This window comes from Saimiri boliviensis, chromosome 11 (genome assembly GCF_048565385.1).
Source record: "Saimiri boliviensis isolate mSaiBol1 chromosome 11, mSaiBol1.pri, whole genome shotgun sequence".
NCBI lineage: Eukaryota > Metazoa > Chordata > Mammalia > Primates > Cebidae > Saimiri > Saimiri boliviensis.
Window position 1 is genome coordinate 103,866,183 of NC_133459.1, and position 20,656 is coordinate 103,886,838.

The 20,656-nt window shown below is 39.8% G+C and overlaps 1 protein-coding gene across 3 annotated transcripts in view; it reads left to right on the forward strand.

Moving 5' to 3' along the window:
• VAV3 (vav guanine nucleotide exchange factor 3) overlaps positions 1 to 16,896 on the forward strand; it is a 396,323-nt gene extending 379,427 nt beyond the window's left edge. For 2 of the 3 annotated variants that reach the window (XM_074381320.1, XM_039460910.2), the window contains 3 exons: positions 11,620 to 11,703; positions 13,868 to 14,019; positions 14,699 to 16,896. In XM_074381320.1, the coding sequence (XP_074237421.1) occupies positions 11,620 to 11,703; positions 13,868 to 14,019; positions 14,699 to 14,740 (278 nt within the window). In that variant the 3' untranslated portion in view covers positions 14,741 to 16,896. The remainder of the gene's footprint in view (positions 1 to 11,619; positions 11,704 to 13,867; positions 14,020 to 14,698) is intronic. The other variant, XM_039460911.2, reaches the window with a different exon arrangement.
• Positions 16,897 to 20,656: the final 3,760 nt, after the last annotated feature.

Genomic DNA, 20,656 nt, shown 5'->3' on the forward strand with positions numbered 1-20,656 from the left:
GTAGGCTTTTGTGTATAGGCTTAATTTCTTCTGATCATTGTTCCCTGGAACCCTAGGAGCCAGGACCCTTTGCTTGTCATTCTCAATTGTACTTTTGCACAGGGCCTTGCATAAAATAGCCTCAGAAGAGGCTAAATAAGTGAAGTCAGAGCCTAAGGTTCATGGGAGACACACCAGATATTAGAGTGCTAAGTTGATACTGGATAAGCATGGAAATATGGGTAAGCTTGAAAACAAAATTTAGGTCAGCATGTTCCTTTCAGTGTGGTGACAAATAGCGTCGCAGTTCTTCCAAGATTGACAAAGGCTACTCGTGTCATTGGCACCACATAGATGACCTTGCGGGAAGAAGTAGAAGCCAGAACAGAGCCTAGGCTATCTCTCCGTGGGTGTGGTCTCTGTCTTGCCACCCACTGTCCCCATTATTCTATTCACCATCCAACCACATGCTTATGCTTCATTTTTAATCAGTATTTTAGGCAGAAACAGAAACTTGGATAATTTGTGTTCTGTTTATTTAACTAGAACATAGAGCATTCTCATTCCTGATAATTCCTTAAACATCCTAGTAATTCCTTAACTACTATTTATTAGTTATATTACAATGTAATAGGAACAATATATATCCTCTCCTTCGTACAGGTTCCCAAACATCCACCTAACTTAGTTTCTCCCTTGCCCTGTTAATTCAGCATTCCCATATTCATCTGCCTTTATTTTCTGATCTTATTTTGTCCTCAGATTTTGTCATCTTTTCCTTGGTCATTTTGCACTTGGATTTGATATGATCTAATTTTATTCTGGTAATTTAAATATTTGCTTTAATCTCATTCGTTTCCTAGAACTGCTATAAAATTACCATAAACCAAGTGACTTATAACAACAGAGGTTTACTCTCTCACCCTTCTGGAGGCCAGAAGTTGAAAATGAAAATGTTAGCCTCCATTCTTCTGGAGACTCTGAGGAAGAATCCCTCCCATGCTCCTCTCTTAGTTTCTACTGGCAATCCTTGGCGTGGCTTGGTTCACAGATGCATTACTCCAGTGTCTGCTGGTTTTCATGTCACCTTCTCTGTGTATCATCCTCCCTTCTCTTTTCTTATGGACAGTTGTCATTGGATTTAGGACCTACCCAAATACAGATTGATCTCATTTTGAGATCCTTAACTGAATTACATCTGCAAAGACCTCTGTTTCAAATAAAGTCACATTCACAGGTTTACAGGTTCACAGGTTCTGGGAGGGCAAATCTTTTTGCAGGGCCACCATTCGACCCACTGCAGTTTCACTGTATCAATTTTAAAGTTTTCTCTAATTTTTTTCCATCCTTATTCTAATTTTTCTTTTTATCATATTTATAACTTGGAGTTATAAGCAGACTTTGCATTATTAGTACAGTCAGGCAGTCAGTGAATGGGATTTGTAAAAGAAAAACACTACCATAATACAAAAAAAAAAGTGTTTTCAATGAATCGTATCACTTTTCCACAATGAAATGCCTTCTCTTTCTGCGAAAGTGGGCTTCTGGACAATGCAGGCTCCTAAGCAATACTTGCATGACCATTTGTCTGAAACATTGTATTAAATATTTGATATGGAGTAAGAGAAACTAAGAATTCTGACATTCAATAATTTGATGATTAACAGGACACTCTTACTTTTCAAACCCCTTTTACATATTTTAGCTCAGTATCTCCAGTGGAATATTCCTGGAATCTATAGCCTTGTGCAAAGGACCGTGAAAAGATTTCTTTTGCCAAACAGATACATAAGAAATGCTGCTAGTATGATATATTCCCTTCTAGGAAAGTGACAGTTTATCTAGAGTTTTCCCCAGTTTATTTCGTCATGCAACACTGTCTCATAGTGTTTAATGCTCATGTTAGGAGGCTTAAAAGAGTTAGTAGGTGTGAAATACTGAGAATAGCGTCTCACATGTGGGAAGTGCTATGTGTTTGCTCCTGCTATTACTACTGCTGCTCCTGCTACCACTTCCAATACTGTTAGCCAGTGTGAAGTGTTACATTAGCCTCATTTGACAATTTTAAGTATATTTATAAAGTCCTTCTCCTTTTCCCTGGTACTTTGGTTTCCTACTTCTATTTCCTGGGGTTTGGCTCTGCTCTGCCACTGCTCTCTGGGCTAAGTTAGCTATAACATATTGCTGATATTTTTATGTTCTCTTCCCTCAGTTTGTCTATGGTTTCCACAGAACTGACAGTTCTTGGGCAACCGATCAACTACAATTGCACATCTTCATTAGTTGATGATGCTGGGCTTCCCTTTTTTTTATTTACTTACTTCAAGTGCTTTTCCAGATTCTCTGAGGCGTTTTTTATTCTCAGCCTGATAGCTTTAAAAGTTAACAACCAGTATCTAGGATCCCTTAAGAGTGTGGCTTACAGGTATAAATTCTACAGAGTCAGATAACCTCATTCAGAACTAGCTTTTAAATGTTTCAAGGCTCAGAAGCAGTACTTAGGATCTTCAAATTTCTCATCTTTTGTACTGTTCATTAATACTTTTTTACTGTCTCATGTAACCTCATGTTCTAAATTAAAAACTAGTCTTAGCTGGGCATGGTGGCTCATGCCTGTAATCCCCAACACTTTTAAGAGGCTGAAGCAGGCAGATCATTTGAGGTTAGGAGGTTAGGAGTTTGAAAGCTGCCTGGCCAACATGGTGAAACCCCGTCTTTACCAAAAATACAAAAATTAGCCAGACATGGTGGCACACACCTGTAATTCCAGTTACTTAGGAGGCTGAGGCAGGATAATCATTTGAACCCAGGAGCAGAGGTTACAGTGAGCCAGGATGGCACCACTGCACTCCAGTCTGGGCAACAGAGCAAGATTCCATATCAAAAATATATATATATACATACATATATACCTTGTCTCAATCCAGTTAATATATGTAACATTCTCTAATTTACCATAGTGCTTTCATATAGCAGCCATGATCCAAGAATTTGGTTTTACTAGTTTCTTGCTTGAAAAACAAATTCATCTAAATCGAGAGAAATTCCCGTTTTTCTTCCTAAAAATTTAACCAGGCTTCTAGTTATGATGATCAATACTGATAACTCTTTGTTCCTGTTATTTGACTTTCCCTGTTGAATCCCAAATCTGCATAAGGTAGCATATTTTAACTCTGCAATTCTCTTGCTCTTAATAGCATTAATAAATTGAGTACATAATCAGCTAGGGTTTCCTTTTATTAATTCATACTTTCATTCATTGCGTCATACATTTCAACATTTGTTGAGCCTCTGTTTGCATTAAATACTATATCACACACATCCCGCGAATGTTATATACAATATAGTTTAACGTCTGAACAATAGGAGGGAATGCCAGAGAAACTCTTCTTGTATCTAGACACTTCAAACTTACCATCCACATTAGCCTTAATACGGGTTTTTTTTCAAACAAGTGCTTTCTATAACACTCCTGAGAGGTCATCATCAGGCTTTGGTTGAACACTCAGGTTAAAGGTTTTTTTTTCTTATATTGATCTAGAAATTTGATTTTCTATAGCCATTTACTACGATTAGTTCAAAATAAATATATATTTTCCCTACCAGGATAACCCCAAATATACTATAAAATTATGTATTATATAGTCAAAATAAATATACTATGTACTGTCCCTACAATAATGAACTTTCATCTAGTATGTTCTTTTCCCTTCCCTGCACTTCCTTCTGACCTCTTCATTTCTTCTTTTTCCTTTCCTTTTTAAAAATATTTATTCAACTCATCATCATATGAATGGTTGTCAGTCTTTCACCGTCCTCGCCACTCTCTGATAGATGTACTCCAATTTTTCAGACTGGGTACAAAAATTTGAATATTGGCTGACTCATTGGCTCAGATTTTTCTCTATTCGAAACTCATTCTTCCCCAGTTAATTTCCACCCTTCCCTTTATCTTTCCTCCTCAAAGGGTGCAGTTCTGCGTACTTGAATTGAATCCAGCATTTCTTTTCTAATTTATTCTTTAGTTGTTACATCCTCACCAATAACCTCCTCCAAAGTTCCCCACATTCATTCATTCATTTTTCATTCATACATTCATTCAACAGATCTTAATTGAGAGCTTACTTCAGGGCACGCACTGTTAAAAGGCAGCAGTGAATAGCATGGATAAAAATCCCTACCCTTATGGAATTTATTTGCTAGTGGGGAAGGTAGCTAATAGATTCAGAAAAATAAGTAAGTGTATTATGTTAGAAGTTGCTGAGTGCTCTGGGGGGAAAAAATACCAAGGGAGTGGTACTCATGAGTGCTGAGAGATGACTTACAATTTTTAACCAGGCTCATTGGGTGATGAAGAACAAAACTACAGTCTCATTTTCCCTCTTTCTGGTAGCATAGCAGAAAGCTGGATCATCACTTCTAAGTTAGTTCAATGGTCGAGCAGGCTGACACCAGCCAGTGGCTCTAGAAGCTGCCCTTTCTGACAGGCCGCTTGTGTGACCAGGGAGCTTCTGATCTTGTAAGCTTGCATAAATATCCTGTTAATACATAGAGCAGGATGCCGAAACTGTAACCACAATGTGTGCAGAGCATTTGTGCCTCATCTCATTGGTGGGACAATGGGAGTTGGGGAGATTGCATGCACTCTACCTACTTCTCTGATTGTTTGTTGTTCTTACAATAAACCCTATTTCTGTCAGCATCACATGGCACTAGGGGTGTGAATCCATGACTATTTTATAGGACATCACAGCAGGCCTCATTGTGAAGGTGACATTTGAGTCAAGACTCAAGGAGATAAAAGAGAGAACCACCAGTGCTAAGAAAAGGGTATGTCTGACCAGGCAATGTGGCCAGAGCAGAAGGACCAAGAGGAACAGTAGCCAGAGATGAGGTACAAGGGGTAAGTGAGGCCAGATCACGTAAGGCCCTAAAGGACTTTAGGTTTTACTCTTGAAGAAACAGGAAACCATTGGGAGGATTTAGGCAAAGAAGAAACATGGTCTGCCTTTAAGTTTTAATAGGGTTATTCTGGCTTCTTTAATTGAAAAAAGACCATGAGAAAGAGGTGACAAGGTAGGCACAGAAGACCAGTTAAGAGGTCCATACAGCAATCCAGGTAAGAGATGATAGTGGCCATATAACATGACTATATTTTAAGGGTGATCCCACACATGGCCTGAGCAACTGGGAGTCTGGAGGATTTTGTTTCGTGTTACGGACTCCAGTAGAGCGTAAAGTCTAATCATAGCATTCACAATCCACAGTGAATTATTCCCTTATCTCTGTATAATTTCTGTCTGTATCTCTTTATTAATTTGTAAGCTCCTTTGATGTCAGAGACTATACCTATTCATTATATCTCCTGTAATATCATAGCACAGTCTTTGGCACATTAGTAATATAGTAAATGTCTGCCAATTATTTTTAAAATAAGGATTTCAAATTAACATCTTGATAAATCATAGGCATATAAATCATCTGAAATCCCAGGCAGTTTTCCATAGCAATAGGAAAGACCTTGTACTTACTTTGTTTTCTTGTTAATGGCTTTACATGTTTATTCTCTGTCGCATTGAATATTAAGTAGTTGTTTATTTTTTACAATAATCCTAGACATAAGTTTTCCTTGTTACAGATTTAGATTTCGGGTTAAAATAACTTTGTCTACTTAACAGATGTCAGCATTCAATTAAATGAAATTAATCTAAATTATTCGTAGTTTTTTTTCAGTGACAATAGATAAGAGATACGGTAAGCACCAAACGACGGGGTTTAGGTTGTTTCATTTACTGGAGTGTGGGGAGCAAAATTTATGTCTATAAATTTTGCAGGGCACCTAAAACCACATGCCGGAGTTCTAAAATAAAACCAGGGTAAGGATCACAAATTTAAATTAAGCATTCATTAAATGCTCAGCATGTTCTCCACTGTTAGGCCATCTGTAGACAATCTTGGCAAAAAGAGCCTCCTAGACTGCTCATCAAAGCGTACCACTTAGAAGTACGGTTCTTCAGGAAAACATGTAGGGCCACGGCTGGGCAGCAAACACAAGTGATCTCTGTGTCGACAGTACCATCGGCCCAATCTTCTGATCTTCTTACTAACAACCTTTTGCTACCTAAGTAAGTGTGAACGCATGTACTTGTTACAACTAAAAACTGGGTGTTAAGGAATGTCTGTCCCAGAGAATACTTAGCAAATACTTAAGGTAATGTTCTCTGATACATGTAATGGATAATTGTCAGTTCAAAAATACTTATGATTTGGTAACTAGTACCTGAAGAAAGAGTGTTGATTCAGGTTGGTTTCTGCTGTGTACAAATTTCAAATATTAGTGAAAACAGTGAATTTTCATTTGCTCATGAACATTGTAGCATGATCAAGGCAGAACATAATACCTTAAAGCAATTCTTAGCCTTGGCAACAAAAGAATAGGCATCAAATATCCAGTCACTAGTACTTTCTTATCCTACCATAAACACTGTGTTCTTTTTGTTTTTTAATTGACATTCTTCTGTGTTTTGTGGCTTCATCTTCTCAGTCAGGTCTCAGAACTGAATAATAACCACTAATGATTTGCCAATCAATTATTATGGCTATGCTGATAACTTCGATTCCCAGCTTATTTATTTAACAGATAAATTCTGTTGATATTAGATAATGTTAGTACTTCAGGTTTTGCTTACCTTGGGAAAGTTGATAAATAATATTTGACTGTACTCTTAATAGTTCCTAATTGGAAACATTAAGTCCCTAAGTTATGAGCCACTGAGTCATCTGCTAATAATGCCCCAGGAATGTTAGCTCTGTTGAGAGCAAGCAGTCCTACACATGCAGAATAATCAGATTCCTGCCTAAGTGTGATGGTCTCTCTGAGCAAGGTATTCTCCCTTGCCTGTGCTAACATGGAGTTGAAAGTGTTTGTAAAAGGAGAAAAGTTAGTCCTTTAAAAGAAGCTTGCAGTTTGAAAATGATGACTTACTGAATAAGGTCACAGTATTGTTGTAATATTATCTAAGTGGATGCTGATATACATAAAAGAGTAGTCTCACAAGAAGCTTCCAAAATAACCTAATGCACTAGCAGATAGGTATCTATAAGGTTAGGCAGTGAATGAAGAATTCAGATGATAATCACCTCAACATTCCCATTCCCATTTGAATGTCACTATTATTGGGCTCTTTTTAATTCTATTCCAGGACATGCATCTACCAAAAATTTTTACTTTACAAGTTTCTAGGTATGGTAGGAGGAGTTTGATGATGGTGGAAATATATGGATATATTATCAGTATGACTGCAAATATGTTTTACAGGTTAAAATTACTCTAAAAATGTTTTTATCGAATACCTTATTCTGATTTTGCTTGCATCTGGGTTTAAACCCATACTTTCCTGGAGAAACATGTTATCTTTTACTGTTGTCTCAGTAAGTGCCATACATTCAAATGCTGTTTTCCCAGCTCAAAGGAATTAAGGACCTAAAGGCAGTTACCACTGATATATAGGAAGAGTGGCAATAATAAGTCATGTTACAGTGTGTGGAAAAGAAGAAAGCATCCCTGCCAATTCTGAAAATGTTTGGCCGAGAGCTGTACACTGGGTGGCAGGAGAAACTGATTAACCTTTTACTCCTAAGAAGATTCCTCAGGCATAGAGTGTGGTTAATGCCGTGGGACATACAGTATTTAATAGGTGTTCAGCATCTCAGAAAAAAAATTACTTGTTGTAGAAATATCACTGATAGATTGTGGCTCTCAGAAAGCCTGGGGAGTAGAACCTGCACATATTTCACTTCCTTTATCTTTTGCTGGCCTTTGGTGGCAGTGTTATGGAGCAGTTTAAGTGGGCGGAAGATGAGCTAAAGGAATGGGAGGAGGAGACATAAGGAACCTGCAAAATTAAATATCCTGCCAAGATACTTGTCCATTCAGCAGCTTCCGTTGCTTGGGCCTGATCCTGTGAAGGACGCAGAAGCAATATGAGAACTGGCCCCTGCCCTCCAGAGTCACCATCTAAGTGGGGCTACAACACAGGAAAACGTGCACTAAACATCAGAGCCAGGAAGTGCCATGATGCAAATACCTACCAGAGAGCTAGGAAAGGTCAGAGAAGGGCCAGAGTGTTGTCTGGATTGTCAGGGAAGGCTCCCGAGAAGAGTCTGGGTTGAGCTTTTGGGACCAGGAAGTCAAGGTTAGCAGAGGCCAGGGAAGGAGCAGCATTCCAGAATAAGCAGATATTTGGAGTTGGAAGTATAGCTGAGGGCCCTGGAAGCTGTTCCGGGTAAAGAGAACACATGTGGGAACGTATACCAATTTCATTAGAGAGGCAAGAGTGGCCAGATTATGAATTGTCATGTAATTTAGGACAAGGGTTTGGATTTCATAATTTAAGCAAATAGCATGATGGAATCTACATCAAAGATGAGTTGATGTGAAGGCAGTATTTAGAACAGAATAGAAAGAAAGCCAAAAGCAAGAAGACCATTTGGCTGGCAGTTTTCTGAGGGTAGGAATGAGATAGATACCTGAATTGGGATGGTGCAGCTGCGACTTACTGAATGGTTAATTTCATATTGTAGAGGAAGAAAGTGCTTTACTTAGAAGGGAGATGGGGAGAAGGAGAGGCCTGGACAGTGTACAAACTTTGCAAGTATGGTTTGCAGAGAGAACAGGGGAGTTCTTGCAGGGGGGTGGTGGGGTGGGGTGAGTGGAAACATGGGAATTTGAGCTAGATTACAGGGAAGAAGATGAATTTGGATTCAGACACATTAAATCAGACATAAAAGCTATTCTTTGTAGCAGTGTCATGAAAACATTTGAAGTCATAGACTGAAATTCAGGTGAGACGCCAAATCATATCCAAGAATCTCCTGCATTCATCAGGGAAAAATTAGTTTAAGTAAAGACCAGTGGGGGCCAAAACCTAACTGTGATGACTAACTACTGTTTGGATGGAACTATAATATTTTAGGTAAGATTTAAGAGGATTTTAATTCTAGCTACTTGATAGAAATGCCAATGATGATAAGGCTTTCAGAGTTAGATAAGAGACATAGCTAGCATCCTGATATTGTATAATTGAAACAGAGATTCAGGTCCTTTAGGGAAGCATTACCCATATTCCTTTAGGAATATTAGATATTTTAAGATTACAGATAGGTTATCTAATCTATCTACCTGTTGTTGAGATTATTTCATTTGCATTTAACTGTGTTTTCATTGGCTTATCATTTCTCTCTTCTAGAGCTAACTTATCTCTTGTTATATTCCAGACTCTTGGGGTAAATTACCTTCATTAGAAATTTTGGAGAAATAAAGTGTTTTATTTCTTTATGGATAAAATAGTCTGAGAGAGAGAGAGAGAGAGAGAGAGAGAGAGAGAGAAAGACAGAGAGAGAGAGAGAGAGAGGTAGAGGGAGAGAGAGAGAGAGACAAAGATGGACACTTAGAAAACAGTCCAAGGAGAGAATTCTAATGCCTGACAGAAGTAATATTTAGAATGAGGGCTTTTAACTGAAGTTCTCACAGACATGGGATAGGAATCTTAGCACCAGATTTTATTCCAATAATAGAGTTAAATGTGTGTCATTTGCTTCATTAAAATGGAGGTAGCATCCTATCCTCTAACAGTATATCATGATCTCGAGAAAATAAAAATGTACCATTTCTACTGCATGGCTAAAAATGACTTGGGCTGATTGTAAAAATTAGTTATAATGGCATGTATCAGTATATTTAAAAGTAAAAATGTACTGCAGAATGTGCAAGGAATAGATAAGAACTTTGATTATAAACAGGAGCAGACTTCATGGTAAGTGACAAGCAAACATGAGGCCATTCATGAGAAAAGTATGTTGTGAGTGCATCAGTGTGTATATGAGGGCTCCAAGGTCATTGATTCTAAGAATAACTAAACTCCCTCCAATTCCCTGGCTAGTCTGCTTGGGTAGTGTCTGGGAATCTCCTTAATAAGTCACTGCTGTCCATGGATATCCCTAGGACCCTTTCCTGGCAAGAATATTCGCTTTGGAAGAATTCTGTGGTTGTCAAGTCAAACAATTACCTGAAGAGAGGCAGAATATATTGGAAGATGATATAAACTCGTTCCCTGTTAGATTAGCTCACTTTTACCTCATCTTTGGCTGTAAAAAACTTTTTGTCACAGTTCAGATTAGGCCATAGTACAAGTAGCAGCAACCCAAAAACCTTAAATAGTCTTCAAGAAGATAGTTATTTCTCTTTCCCAAAAAAATCTTTGAAATAGCCCACGGCTAGAGGAAGGCTAATCATCTCCCTTCCAGGAAATCTTTAGCGATCCAGGTTCCTTCAGGCTCATGCTCCACCATCCAGAGGGGGAGGCTTTTCTCCTCATGGACCAAGATAGTAGCTTTCAAATTCCAGACAGCAGGACAGAATGAAGAGCCAAAAAGAAAGGCAAAGGCATGTGCCCATTTAGAAAGGGTCTCAGAAGCTGTCTCATGACACTTTTGTTTATATTTCATTGGCCAGAACTTGGTGGTGTGGCTATACCAAACTGTAAGGGAGGCTGAGAAATGTAGCCTTCTCTCTAGGCAAACATAGCCCAGTGCATGATCTAGGACATGAAAGAAGTGAAGAATAAATACTGGGAGAAAGTATGTAACCACACCTTGCTTTCCATTGCCGTGGCACCTTGGTATCAGCAGGTCAAATTGTATAGCTGCCTGCGGAGGTGCCTGAAACAGTGGCAGTTGAAGAATAGTGCAGCAGTCGCTAAGAGCAGGTGCCCTGGAGTCATACCACTTAGGCTGGATTCCAGATTTTTCTCAGATGTAAAGAGGAAATAATACTAGTACCTTCCATTTAGAGCTGTTGTGACGATTAAGTAAAATACTGAATGTAGCACGTTTGGCATGGTATCTAAGACTTCAGAACCATTTGATAAATGTTATTAGCTCTTATATTAAAAGTAAAATGAAAAGTGTTAGAACATCCATATACATGTAACTTTGCTGAGCATCCATACAATATGGAGAATATATTTACTTTTTTTTCCAGCTATAATAAGAGTCAGAGTGGTTTTCTTTTCTAAATGTACTTTTCTCCTTTTGAAAATAAGCTGGCATGTGCATGCTTGGTTGGGAGGATAGAGGTGGTTTCTAACAAATTGCATGAATGATTTTCTTGAATTTTCCATGGGTTCGTCATGTTTCATTGACACCATCTTACAGGCTTTTCTTTATAACAGTTTTGATGTGAAGGATTATTTTACACTACGAATCTACAGCACCCCCTTTCCACTGATGTAACAAAGTGGGAATTGGGCACTTCATCAAGAGGATGAGGCCATCGTTGGCCATCCTTGCCTGGATGGGGTTCAAAGATGGCAGTGTGGAGTGGATATTCTCTGTGTTTGCCTATAAAAGGATAGGCAGCTCTGAATTGCAAAATACTATTGTCTATCAAAATGTAAGAGTTTGGCTCGTTCTTCATTTAGAAATGGTGATAGGAAAGAAGTGGGTGAAAATGAAGCTTGATAATCCAACTTTGATGTGCCAATTTTCTCATGATTACAGACAACAAAAGAGATGCATTGAGATATTTTTGCCAATACCTAAATGCTCTTTTGCTTCTCTCTTTTTCTTCCTTTCTCAAAGCCCCCTCTTTGTTCTGTGGCTTTTCTTTTGTAACTCCTCCAGACTACAGCTTTGTTCCCCCTTCTTCCACTCCTTTCTGGTCAGGTACTGCTTTACTGCTTTTATTTGTCTCTTCAACTTGCTTCTGCTTGCAAATAAAATATTTGAGTTCAATGTATGGCTTCTCATATAGATACATCTCCTCACGGACAGTCCCTCGAGTTCCATTACCACCATGCACTTTACTCTTCTCTGTCATAAAGTCACTGTTTGTCATGACATTCCACTTGTTTTTGCGTGTGTGCTCGTGCCATGTATTTCAGTAAGACATTTTATAATTTACTTGTTGGGGAGAGTTTGGAGACGGATAGGGCTGGAAGTAGAAAGGGCGATGAAAATCTATAAAATCATGATTTTTCTTGAGAACCAGAAATTTTAGTTGAGAAAAGCCAATATTTATGTATTTTCCTAAAGAAAATAAATAGAATTAAAAGCCAAACTTTGTTTCCAAATATAAAATAAAATTCAGTACATAGGACTTGAAAACATGACCGGCGCCCATGAATTCTGAATTTCTTCAGGTTGTGCCTGGGCGTTTTGGTCTTGATTTCCGTCATTAACCAGAGAGTGTCATGGCTATTTACATGACATTAGATAAAGTCTGTTTCTTGACAGAGGTTTAAAAATTAACCTGCACATCCCAATAAAAATCGAAGAATTTAGAACTAGAAAAACCTTAGAAGTCATCTAGTACAAACCTTTCATTTCATAGATGAGAAAAATGTGGCCTCGAGGGGTTAGAAGACCTATGCAAGGTCACACCGTTAAGTTGATGATTGGCGTTTTCCGTCACAGGGGTGTTTTTATGTGTACCGACTCTAACAGTAGTGCCCTAGTAATGGGACAGTTTTCAGTGAGAAAGCTATTAAAGTGGTTTGTGTCCTGAACAGTAAAATAAAATGACCTATTTTTACTCCCTTTACAGTTCTGAAATCTACAGTATTGCCATTCATTTATCTCATGATGGACACCTGGAGTCTAAAAAATTTTATGTCATTACAAAGCCATGAATAATAGGTCAGAGATCCCTGTGGCCAAGTGGGCAGGCCCTTCCAGGGTAACACGGGTCATAACTTCTACTGCCTGAGCCCTGGGAACTGTTAAAAATACAGATGGATGGTGTTTCCCATTTGTCTCTTTTTCTTACACTTAAGTTCCTTTACCATTTAAGATTTATAAAGTTTCACCAATCTCCGATGAGTGATTCTCAGATTCACTGAACATATAATTGAAAACACTTTATAACCCCGAAGAGCAACAGGTAGGGAAGTTAATATAAAATGTGCTATGAAACACTAGAGAGTAACAAACATGAACCACTGGAATGAAGTTTTCTTTTCAGAACAGGGCCAGCAAGGGCAGGGAGAAACTTAGCTCCTCTCCTGCCATCAAAAATTACACACACACATACACACACACACACACACACACACACACACACTCCAACTCTGGACACAGGAGATGAATACCCTAAATATCTGACATCTTGTTTTTGATTAGATACATCAGTAAAGGTTTTCTGTAAGGCAGTATTTGTTTCAAAGAAAGAAAATAATGGATAGTATTTGTTTCTTCTGATTCACACCTGATTCACACCCCTTCACATAGGGGAATTATATAGAAAACCGTAACTAAATTGATCACCAAATAGTTTTAACATAGAAAGTGTCGTTAGGGGAGAGTGCCACCTAGCCGGAAGTGATAGCATAGATTTGACAGACTTACATCAGAGCAAAGTGTTTCTTTGTTTCGAGTGTTAATTGAAGCAGCTACTGGATGAAAACATAAAGCTTTATCTTGGAGGTGCTAGTTAGAAACAGATGACTGGGCCATCAATAGGAAATTTATGATGAAATTATTTTAGATTCTGTCTCCTTAGATACTTAGGTATTATCCAGTTTTTCTTTTTTTTTTAATTTGGGTTTTTTTGTTCTGTTTCATTTTTATAAAAACTAGTCTTTAAAGTTCTTATATATGAAGAATGGAAAAAAAGGACAATGGTTCTTTAAACTTTATGAAGTGAATTTGCCTGCGCCTGATTGAATTGAAACAGCAATTCTGCTGCTTTCAAGCTCCTCTGCCATTCGCGCTGGTCTGTAATGAAATCATGACTGTGCATTTGATAGCATCAATAACATTCATCTGATTAGGTTCTTACGGTTGTTAACTAACTGCAAGCTTACTCTCATTCCTTGTCATTTCTTGACAGTGTTAAGCCCCAAAGTGCTGGGCATTGCCATCGCCCGGTATGACTTCTGTGCAAGAGATATGCGAGAGTTGTCCTTGTTGAAAGGAGATGTGGTGAAGATTTACACAAAGATGAGTGCAAATGGCTGGTGGAGGGGAGAAGTTAACGGCAGGGTAAGCTGGCCCTCTTGATGTCCTGGTGCCCGTGAATGAAGGGGACTGAGCAGTTGTTAGGACCCATTGTGGTGCCAGGGAGAAGCCTCTATAACTGTATCGCAGCCTTCAGCCCACAGGCCCCTGCCCTCTGGAGACTGGTGCTATATTTTGCTGGTACCAGGGACTCACTGGAAATATTTGAAATAAATATGACAGTGACATAAATAAAATTCACCTGGGCAAGTGTGTTAGCTTCCTGCTTGGAAAAGAGTTGAGGAGCATTTCAGCTCTTTTTAGACCCTGAGCCATTTAGCTAAACTTTATGTGTATTGCAAAATATCTATAAGAGCTGCTGATCTAAATTGGAAAGAATGGGACATAATACCTCTGTCTTTTCATCCTGTTCTACAGCAGAAATAGGAATCATTATGCAGCAGAGCCCCCCGTATTATACTTAATTTACATATTTATTTGTGTGCTAGTGGATTAGAACACTGTGTAAGTTTATTTTATTCCTCCATTTTGATCATTCACTCTATTAGGCTTCTACGAGCAGTCAAACCAATCCTCTCACCTACAATGAGCATAAAACCCCTGTTTAATTAGGGTACTACGAAAACAAAATGCTCTGTTGTAGAATCCTTTGAAGTGTCAGATACAAAGTCACGTTGCTATGTTGGTTGCTTTTCTTTTTTAGGTGGGCTGGTTTCCCTCCACGTATGTGGAAGAGGATGAATAAATTCAAATCCAGCATTGCACCCTGCACCAAAAATTTCAGAGAAGTGATAAACAGAGGCCTGCACAGCATTGTGAATTAACTGAAGTGTTTAAAAAGCTGCATTTCTGGCTGTTCAACATCCTCCCTCCTTAACCCCTCCTAAGTCTTAATGCTGAGATTTCTAAAAGATGCTGGTACTGACAGATTAATGGCTTGCCTAGAGCTGTGCAAGAAACAGCCTGCCAGCCTGTCATTGTCAGGGACCAGGGCAAAGCCAAGAGCCGTTTTTCCCAGAAGAACCTTGCAAACACATTGGTTCATGTGTCTACTTCATCCGGTCAGATACCATGAATGCTAGTCATTAGTAAATCTTTAATACAGTTTTGCTTTCTTCTCACCTGCCATTCACCAGATTATTTGAAGGTGCAAAGAAGCAGAAGTATAATTTTTCTTTTCCCAGCATGAAGAAAAATTGGAGCTCTGCCATTTGAGCAGTTTACTGGAAAGATCCAGCTGTACTCGTCTTAAATTGTCCAACAAGGTGACTCATTGCCCAACAAACACTTTTACCCTCAGATGTTACTTGTGTTATTATTAAATATGAGGCCAGTGCTCAGGTTAGCGTCATAAGTGAAATATCCCTGAAGGGTTTTAATTATTCATTTGGTGTCCTGGTTATATTTGCAAACTTCTTTATAAAAAGTGAAAAAACACATAAAAGAGAGAGTAGTCTTCATAGTTAACCTTCACAATCTTCATGATTTCATAGGATTATTTTGGAAATGTAGTATTTGACTTTATGAAAGAATCTTGGCTATGTGTATTATGGGTAGTTGCCAATAATCTGAATAAGGTGGCATTGTTTACGGAAACAGATCAAGGGCTATAAATTATGTCATTTTATAGCAGCAATATCTGTTAATGCATGCCTTTTCCTCCCACCCTCCTCTCCCTGACACAAAAATGACTTTTTGATTCCCACATTTTCTTAGAGCACAAACAACTTCGTTAAGGATTTTGGAAGGAAAGCACAGCTGGGTTCTTTATTCATTTCTGGGACAGAAAAGTGGACATTGGGCTTTCAGTTTCTCTGAGTCTCCCCCTCTGCAGTGCGTCCTGGGCGCGTATTAACGGGAGGGAAGATCGTTCTTGTAGAACACTTGTTTTGCCAAGCCATCACTGTTTCATGCGAGGATCCTAAATACATTCTTTCTGGGATGCAGAGCCCCCAGTCAAGGCAGTCCAGTGAAGACACTGACTTGGCCCTTCCCTGATAAAATACTTCCTCCGTTACTGAAGTCATGTACTGACAAGATTGAGAGACTTTTCATTTTTGGAAAAACAACAACTATACAAAGTTAGAAGCATTAACTTAGTAGAGCTGAACCAGGAGCTTTCAATTCTGAAATTTCAAATCATCTCTGAAACGAAGCAGGTGTGGCCTGCCCTTTCCTCAAGCCATTCGGGTCCCAGATCTCATGGTTGACTGGATACATCCCCGCGTTAGAGACCCTCATGGGCTAGGACTTTTCATCTAGAATAGATTCAAGACCTTTACCTCAGAATGATGTAAACTGTGATTGTGTTTTAGAAAAATTATTATTTGCTAAAACCAGTTAAGTCTTTGTATATGTGTAAATGATGACAAAAATCTATTTTATAAAATGTTCTGTACAGTGGAGTTACACCTCAAAGTGTACTCTTGGAATGGATTCTTTCCTATAAAGTCTTATCTGCAACTCTGTCTCGGGAATGTTTTGTCTGTTGCCATCAACCAACTTTGTTACAGAGGGAGCAGCCTCACACAAGCAGAAACACTCCTGTGGATGGTATTGTAGCATGTTTTGTTTGTTTTAGTCAACAGACCCTCTCCTTATAAATGGTGTTTAGTCTTCCTGTTGCATTTCATGGGCCTGGGGGTTTCCTAGCAGAGGATATTAGAGCCCCTTTTTTTGTGACATTACTGATTACATCTTTGTCTGCGTTTAATACTTTGTATTGGAAACTTTAAATGCTGCGGGTTTGTATAGAGTTCTAATACCAAAGACAGAAGTAAGTGTTTTCCATATACTTTGTCTTGCCTGTATGCAGCACTGTGTAATATGGTGAATTAAAGTGGTATTTCGCTTTGTATTATTTTGTAAATATGTCAATACAATAAATAGTGACTAAATTGATTTCTTGGAGTTGGAGTCTTTTTATTGAATGATCCCTGTATTAATCAGGGTTCCCCTGAAAATGGATGGTGCTGGATCATTGGGCCTGTACCAGGCCGTCGCCAGCAGTCCAGAGTGGATGGGAGTGGTGGGGGGAGCAGGAGTCACCTCCCTTCCACCATCAGCCCCGGCTACCTGTCAAATAGGAGGGCCGCAGCGGTGAGCCTTGAAGCCCAGGGCTGAGCCTGGTTGGAACCACTGTGGGTGTGGATCTTGGTGGTAGTAGCAAATATTCAAAGGAGAACTTTTGAAGACCGAAGTCAAAGAGAGTTCCATGTGAACAGCAGCTGAACGTGGGTTGGTCAGTCAGTCCTGAGAGACTGGGGAGCGCCACTTTGAAGTGACAGGTGATGGTCTCCATTGCGCTCAGCCGATTGAAAGGGAGTCAGGTTCAGATCTCTGAATCCGGATGGCAGAGATGAGCACAGCCAAGTGTCCAGCACAGGGACGCAGTGGATCCCAGAGAAGCCAGCAGGAGCCCCGGGGAGAGTTCCCTTCTCTCTGTGAAGGTCAGGGCACCCTGAAATTGGATTCACCTAGAGAGAGGGGTCCATGCCTTGAAAAGCATCACGGTTCCAGTGGCATCTGCTGAGCTCTGGCTGGCCCTTGAAAATCCTGGAGAGACGGTGTAAATCTCACGCCGGGCTGTACCTGCAGCATTCCTCCGTCTGGAACTAAGACCTCTAGGCTGCAGAACATAATATTGTGGGAACAGGAAACAACAATTTTGCTAGTGGATCACTAGGGGTGATGGTGAGTGGTGCCACATCCACTTCCACCCCTTGATTCCTGGACCTGTGAATCGTGGCTATGGGAGAAACAGTACCATATATTTAATGCTGATTCAGAGCATACACGACCTTCTAAAGAATTTTGTCCCAGCCCTGCCAAGTATTGTCACCTAATTGGCGTTGTAATTGTGCCTTGAAAAGGCCATCCTAACTTTCTACCCTGCTGCTTCAGGATGATAGGGAACATGGTAAGACCAGTGAATTCCATGAGCACGAGCCCAGTGCTGTACTTCTTTAGCTGTGAAGTGAGTGCCTTGATTAAGGCAATGCTGTGTGGAATACCATGATGGTGGATAAGGCATTATGTGAGTCCATGGTTGGTCATCTTGACAGAAGGATTGATGCAGGATAGGCAAATCCATATCCGGAGTAAGTGTCTATTCCAGTGAGGACAAACCTCTGCCCTTTCCATGATGGAAGAGGTCCAATACAGTCAACCTGCCACCAGGCAGCTGGCTGATCACCTCGAGGAATGATGCCACATTGAGGGCTCAGTATTGGTTGCTGCTGCTGGCAAATTGGGCAATCAGTAGTGTCCGTGGCCAGGTCAGCCTCGGCGAGTGGAAGTCCATGTTATTGAGCCCATGTGTAACCTCCATCCCTGCCACCGTGGCCTCTTTGTTCATGGGCCAATTGAATGATGGCAGGGTGGCTGGGGAAAGAGGCTGAGTGGTGTCCACAGAACGGGTCATCCTAGCCACTTGATTATTAAAATCCTCCTCTGCTGAGGTCACCTGTTGGTGAACACTCACATGGGATACAAATTTCTTCACAGTTTTTGACCACTTAGAGGGGTCCATCCACATACCTCTTCCCCAGATTTCTTTGTCATCAATTTTCCAATCATGCTTCTTCCAAGTCCCTGACCAATCAGCCAAATCATTGGCTACAGCCCATGAATCAGTATATAATCACACATCTGGCCATTTCTCCCATAAGGATCCATTTCCTCTTCTGTAATAAAGAGATCATTAGGCCACGTGTGGTGGCTCATACTTGTAACCCCAGCACTTTGGGTGGCCAAGGTGGGCAGATCACAAGGTCAGGAGTTAGAGGCCAGCCTGACCAACATGGTGAAACCCTGTCTGTATGAAAAATACAAAAATTAGGCAGGTGTGGTGGCATGCACCTGTAATCCTGGCTACTCAGGAGGCTAAGGCAGGAGAATCGCTTGAACCTGGGAGGCAGAAGTTTCAGTGAGCCGAGATCGCACCGCTACCCTCCAGCCTGGGTGACAGAGCAAGACTCTGTCTCAAGTAAGTAAGTAAGTAAATAAATAAAGAGATCTTTAAAAGTGCCTGAGAGAGCTGTTGTGAAGAATAAATAATAACATATGAGAAAAGCTCCTAGTACAGAGCCTCACACATAGTAGGTATGCAAGAAATGTTCGTTCCCCTCCTTTTATGGAAGATAAGATACTCAGGTACAAAATTACGTACTTGTAGCCTTTATTTTGAATATTATTGAGAGATTATGCTTTTTTTTAACATATGGTTTAATTTCTGCACTCAGATTATGGACAGAGTAAAAGGTATACATGTTCAGGAAGATTAATATGCAAACCCACAAACAATCTCAGAAGTTGAAGCTAACAGCTCTACTTTATTTTGACTAGGAAAATGGAATTTTTACTTAGCTCATAATCATTTAGACTGAGTCCATTAGTCACTTCAGTTTTCACTGAAACTAGTTTGCTGGGATTGGTTGGACTCTGATTAGAAATGTTATGCACCCACATCTGGCCTGGCAGACTTTGGAAGCCACCATATTCTAAGTAATAAACAAGTCCCAGAAAGGATATCTTAAAGGAATTCTGTCTCTCATTCGGTGCCATTAAACCAGATTGAGGGAAACAGTGACAGAAAACAAACTTTTTTCTGAAGTACTCTGGACACACTGGCTCTCTCAAAGTCCCTGAATTTCTAGGCACAATGCAACTACAAATGATGACCCAGGCACATGGCCAGATGGGGAGAGGCCTTGGTGCAGAAACAGAGTGTACACAGAAGTCACTCCACTCTGTGTTCTCTAATGGATGTTGGGGTCTACGTTGAGAGTGCCAAATAGGAGGAAAACTGAATTCTAGAATAGCCTATGTGTCCAACTCATGATCTGGCTTGCCCAAGGTCATGCAGGTAGAAAATAGTGTCAAGGTAAAGACTCAAACATGGGTGTCCCAGCTCCAAGTCAATAAATGCTGTCTCTATTCCTCTCTCATACATCAGCACTCGAAAACCTCTGACTCCAGAATTATTTCCTCCATTCTTGAGGCCTTTCTTCTGGGAATCATTCTGAGTGACTGCTGGGATCATAGATCAGGTGAGAATATGAGTGAGTCACAATCCTTGCACCTCATGCTGTCAGCCTGTCATGATGAGTTGGAAGCAAGTCAATAAGAATAGCAATGACTCAGGAGTCTGATCAGGAAATACTTGTGGATTTTCTTGTTCTTTCTCTTTTTTTTTTAACTTTAAGTTCTGGGATGCACGTGCAGAACGTGCAAGTTCGTTACATACGTATACATGTGCCATAGTGGTTTGCTGCATCCATCACCCTGTTACCTAGACATAGATGATGGATTTTCCTGTGATCCAAATGACCTCTCTGCTGAAAGTGATTTTTTTTCCAATGATAATTTTTAGTCCATCTCCTTTTCTCCTTTGGCTGTTCTTTTTGTACCGGTATCTGCCAGACAGCGTGCTAGGTATTTGTTGTATATTATCTCATGTATCTCCTATAATCCTTCTGCGAATTCGTTACAGACTGACATCATCCCATCTTTTAATCATGAAAAATCTTGTCGTAGTTCAGTAAGTCTTCTACACTAGGGTTGCTTTTTAAGGCTATTTGACATGTTTTACTAATCTGTATGATCTGTCTTTTTGTCTAAAAAGTGGTATAAACTAGTGGTTAAGACTTTGGAACCAGAC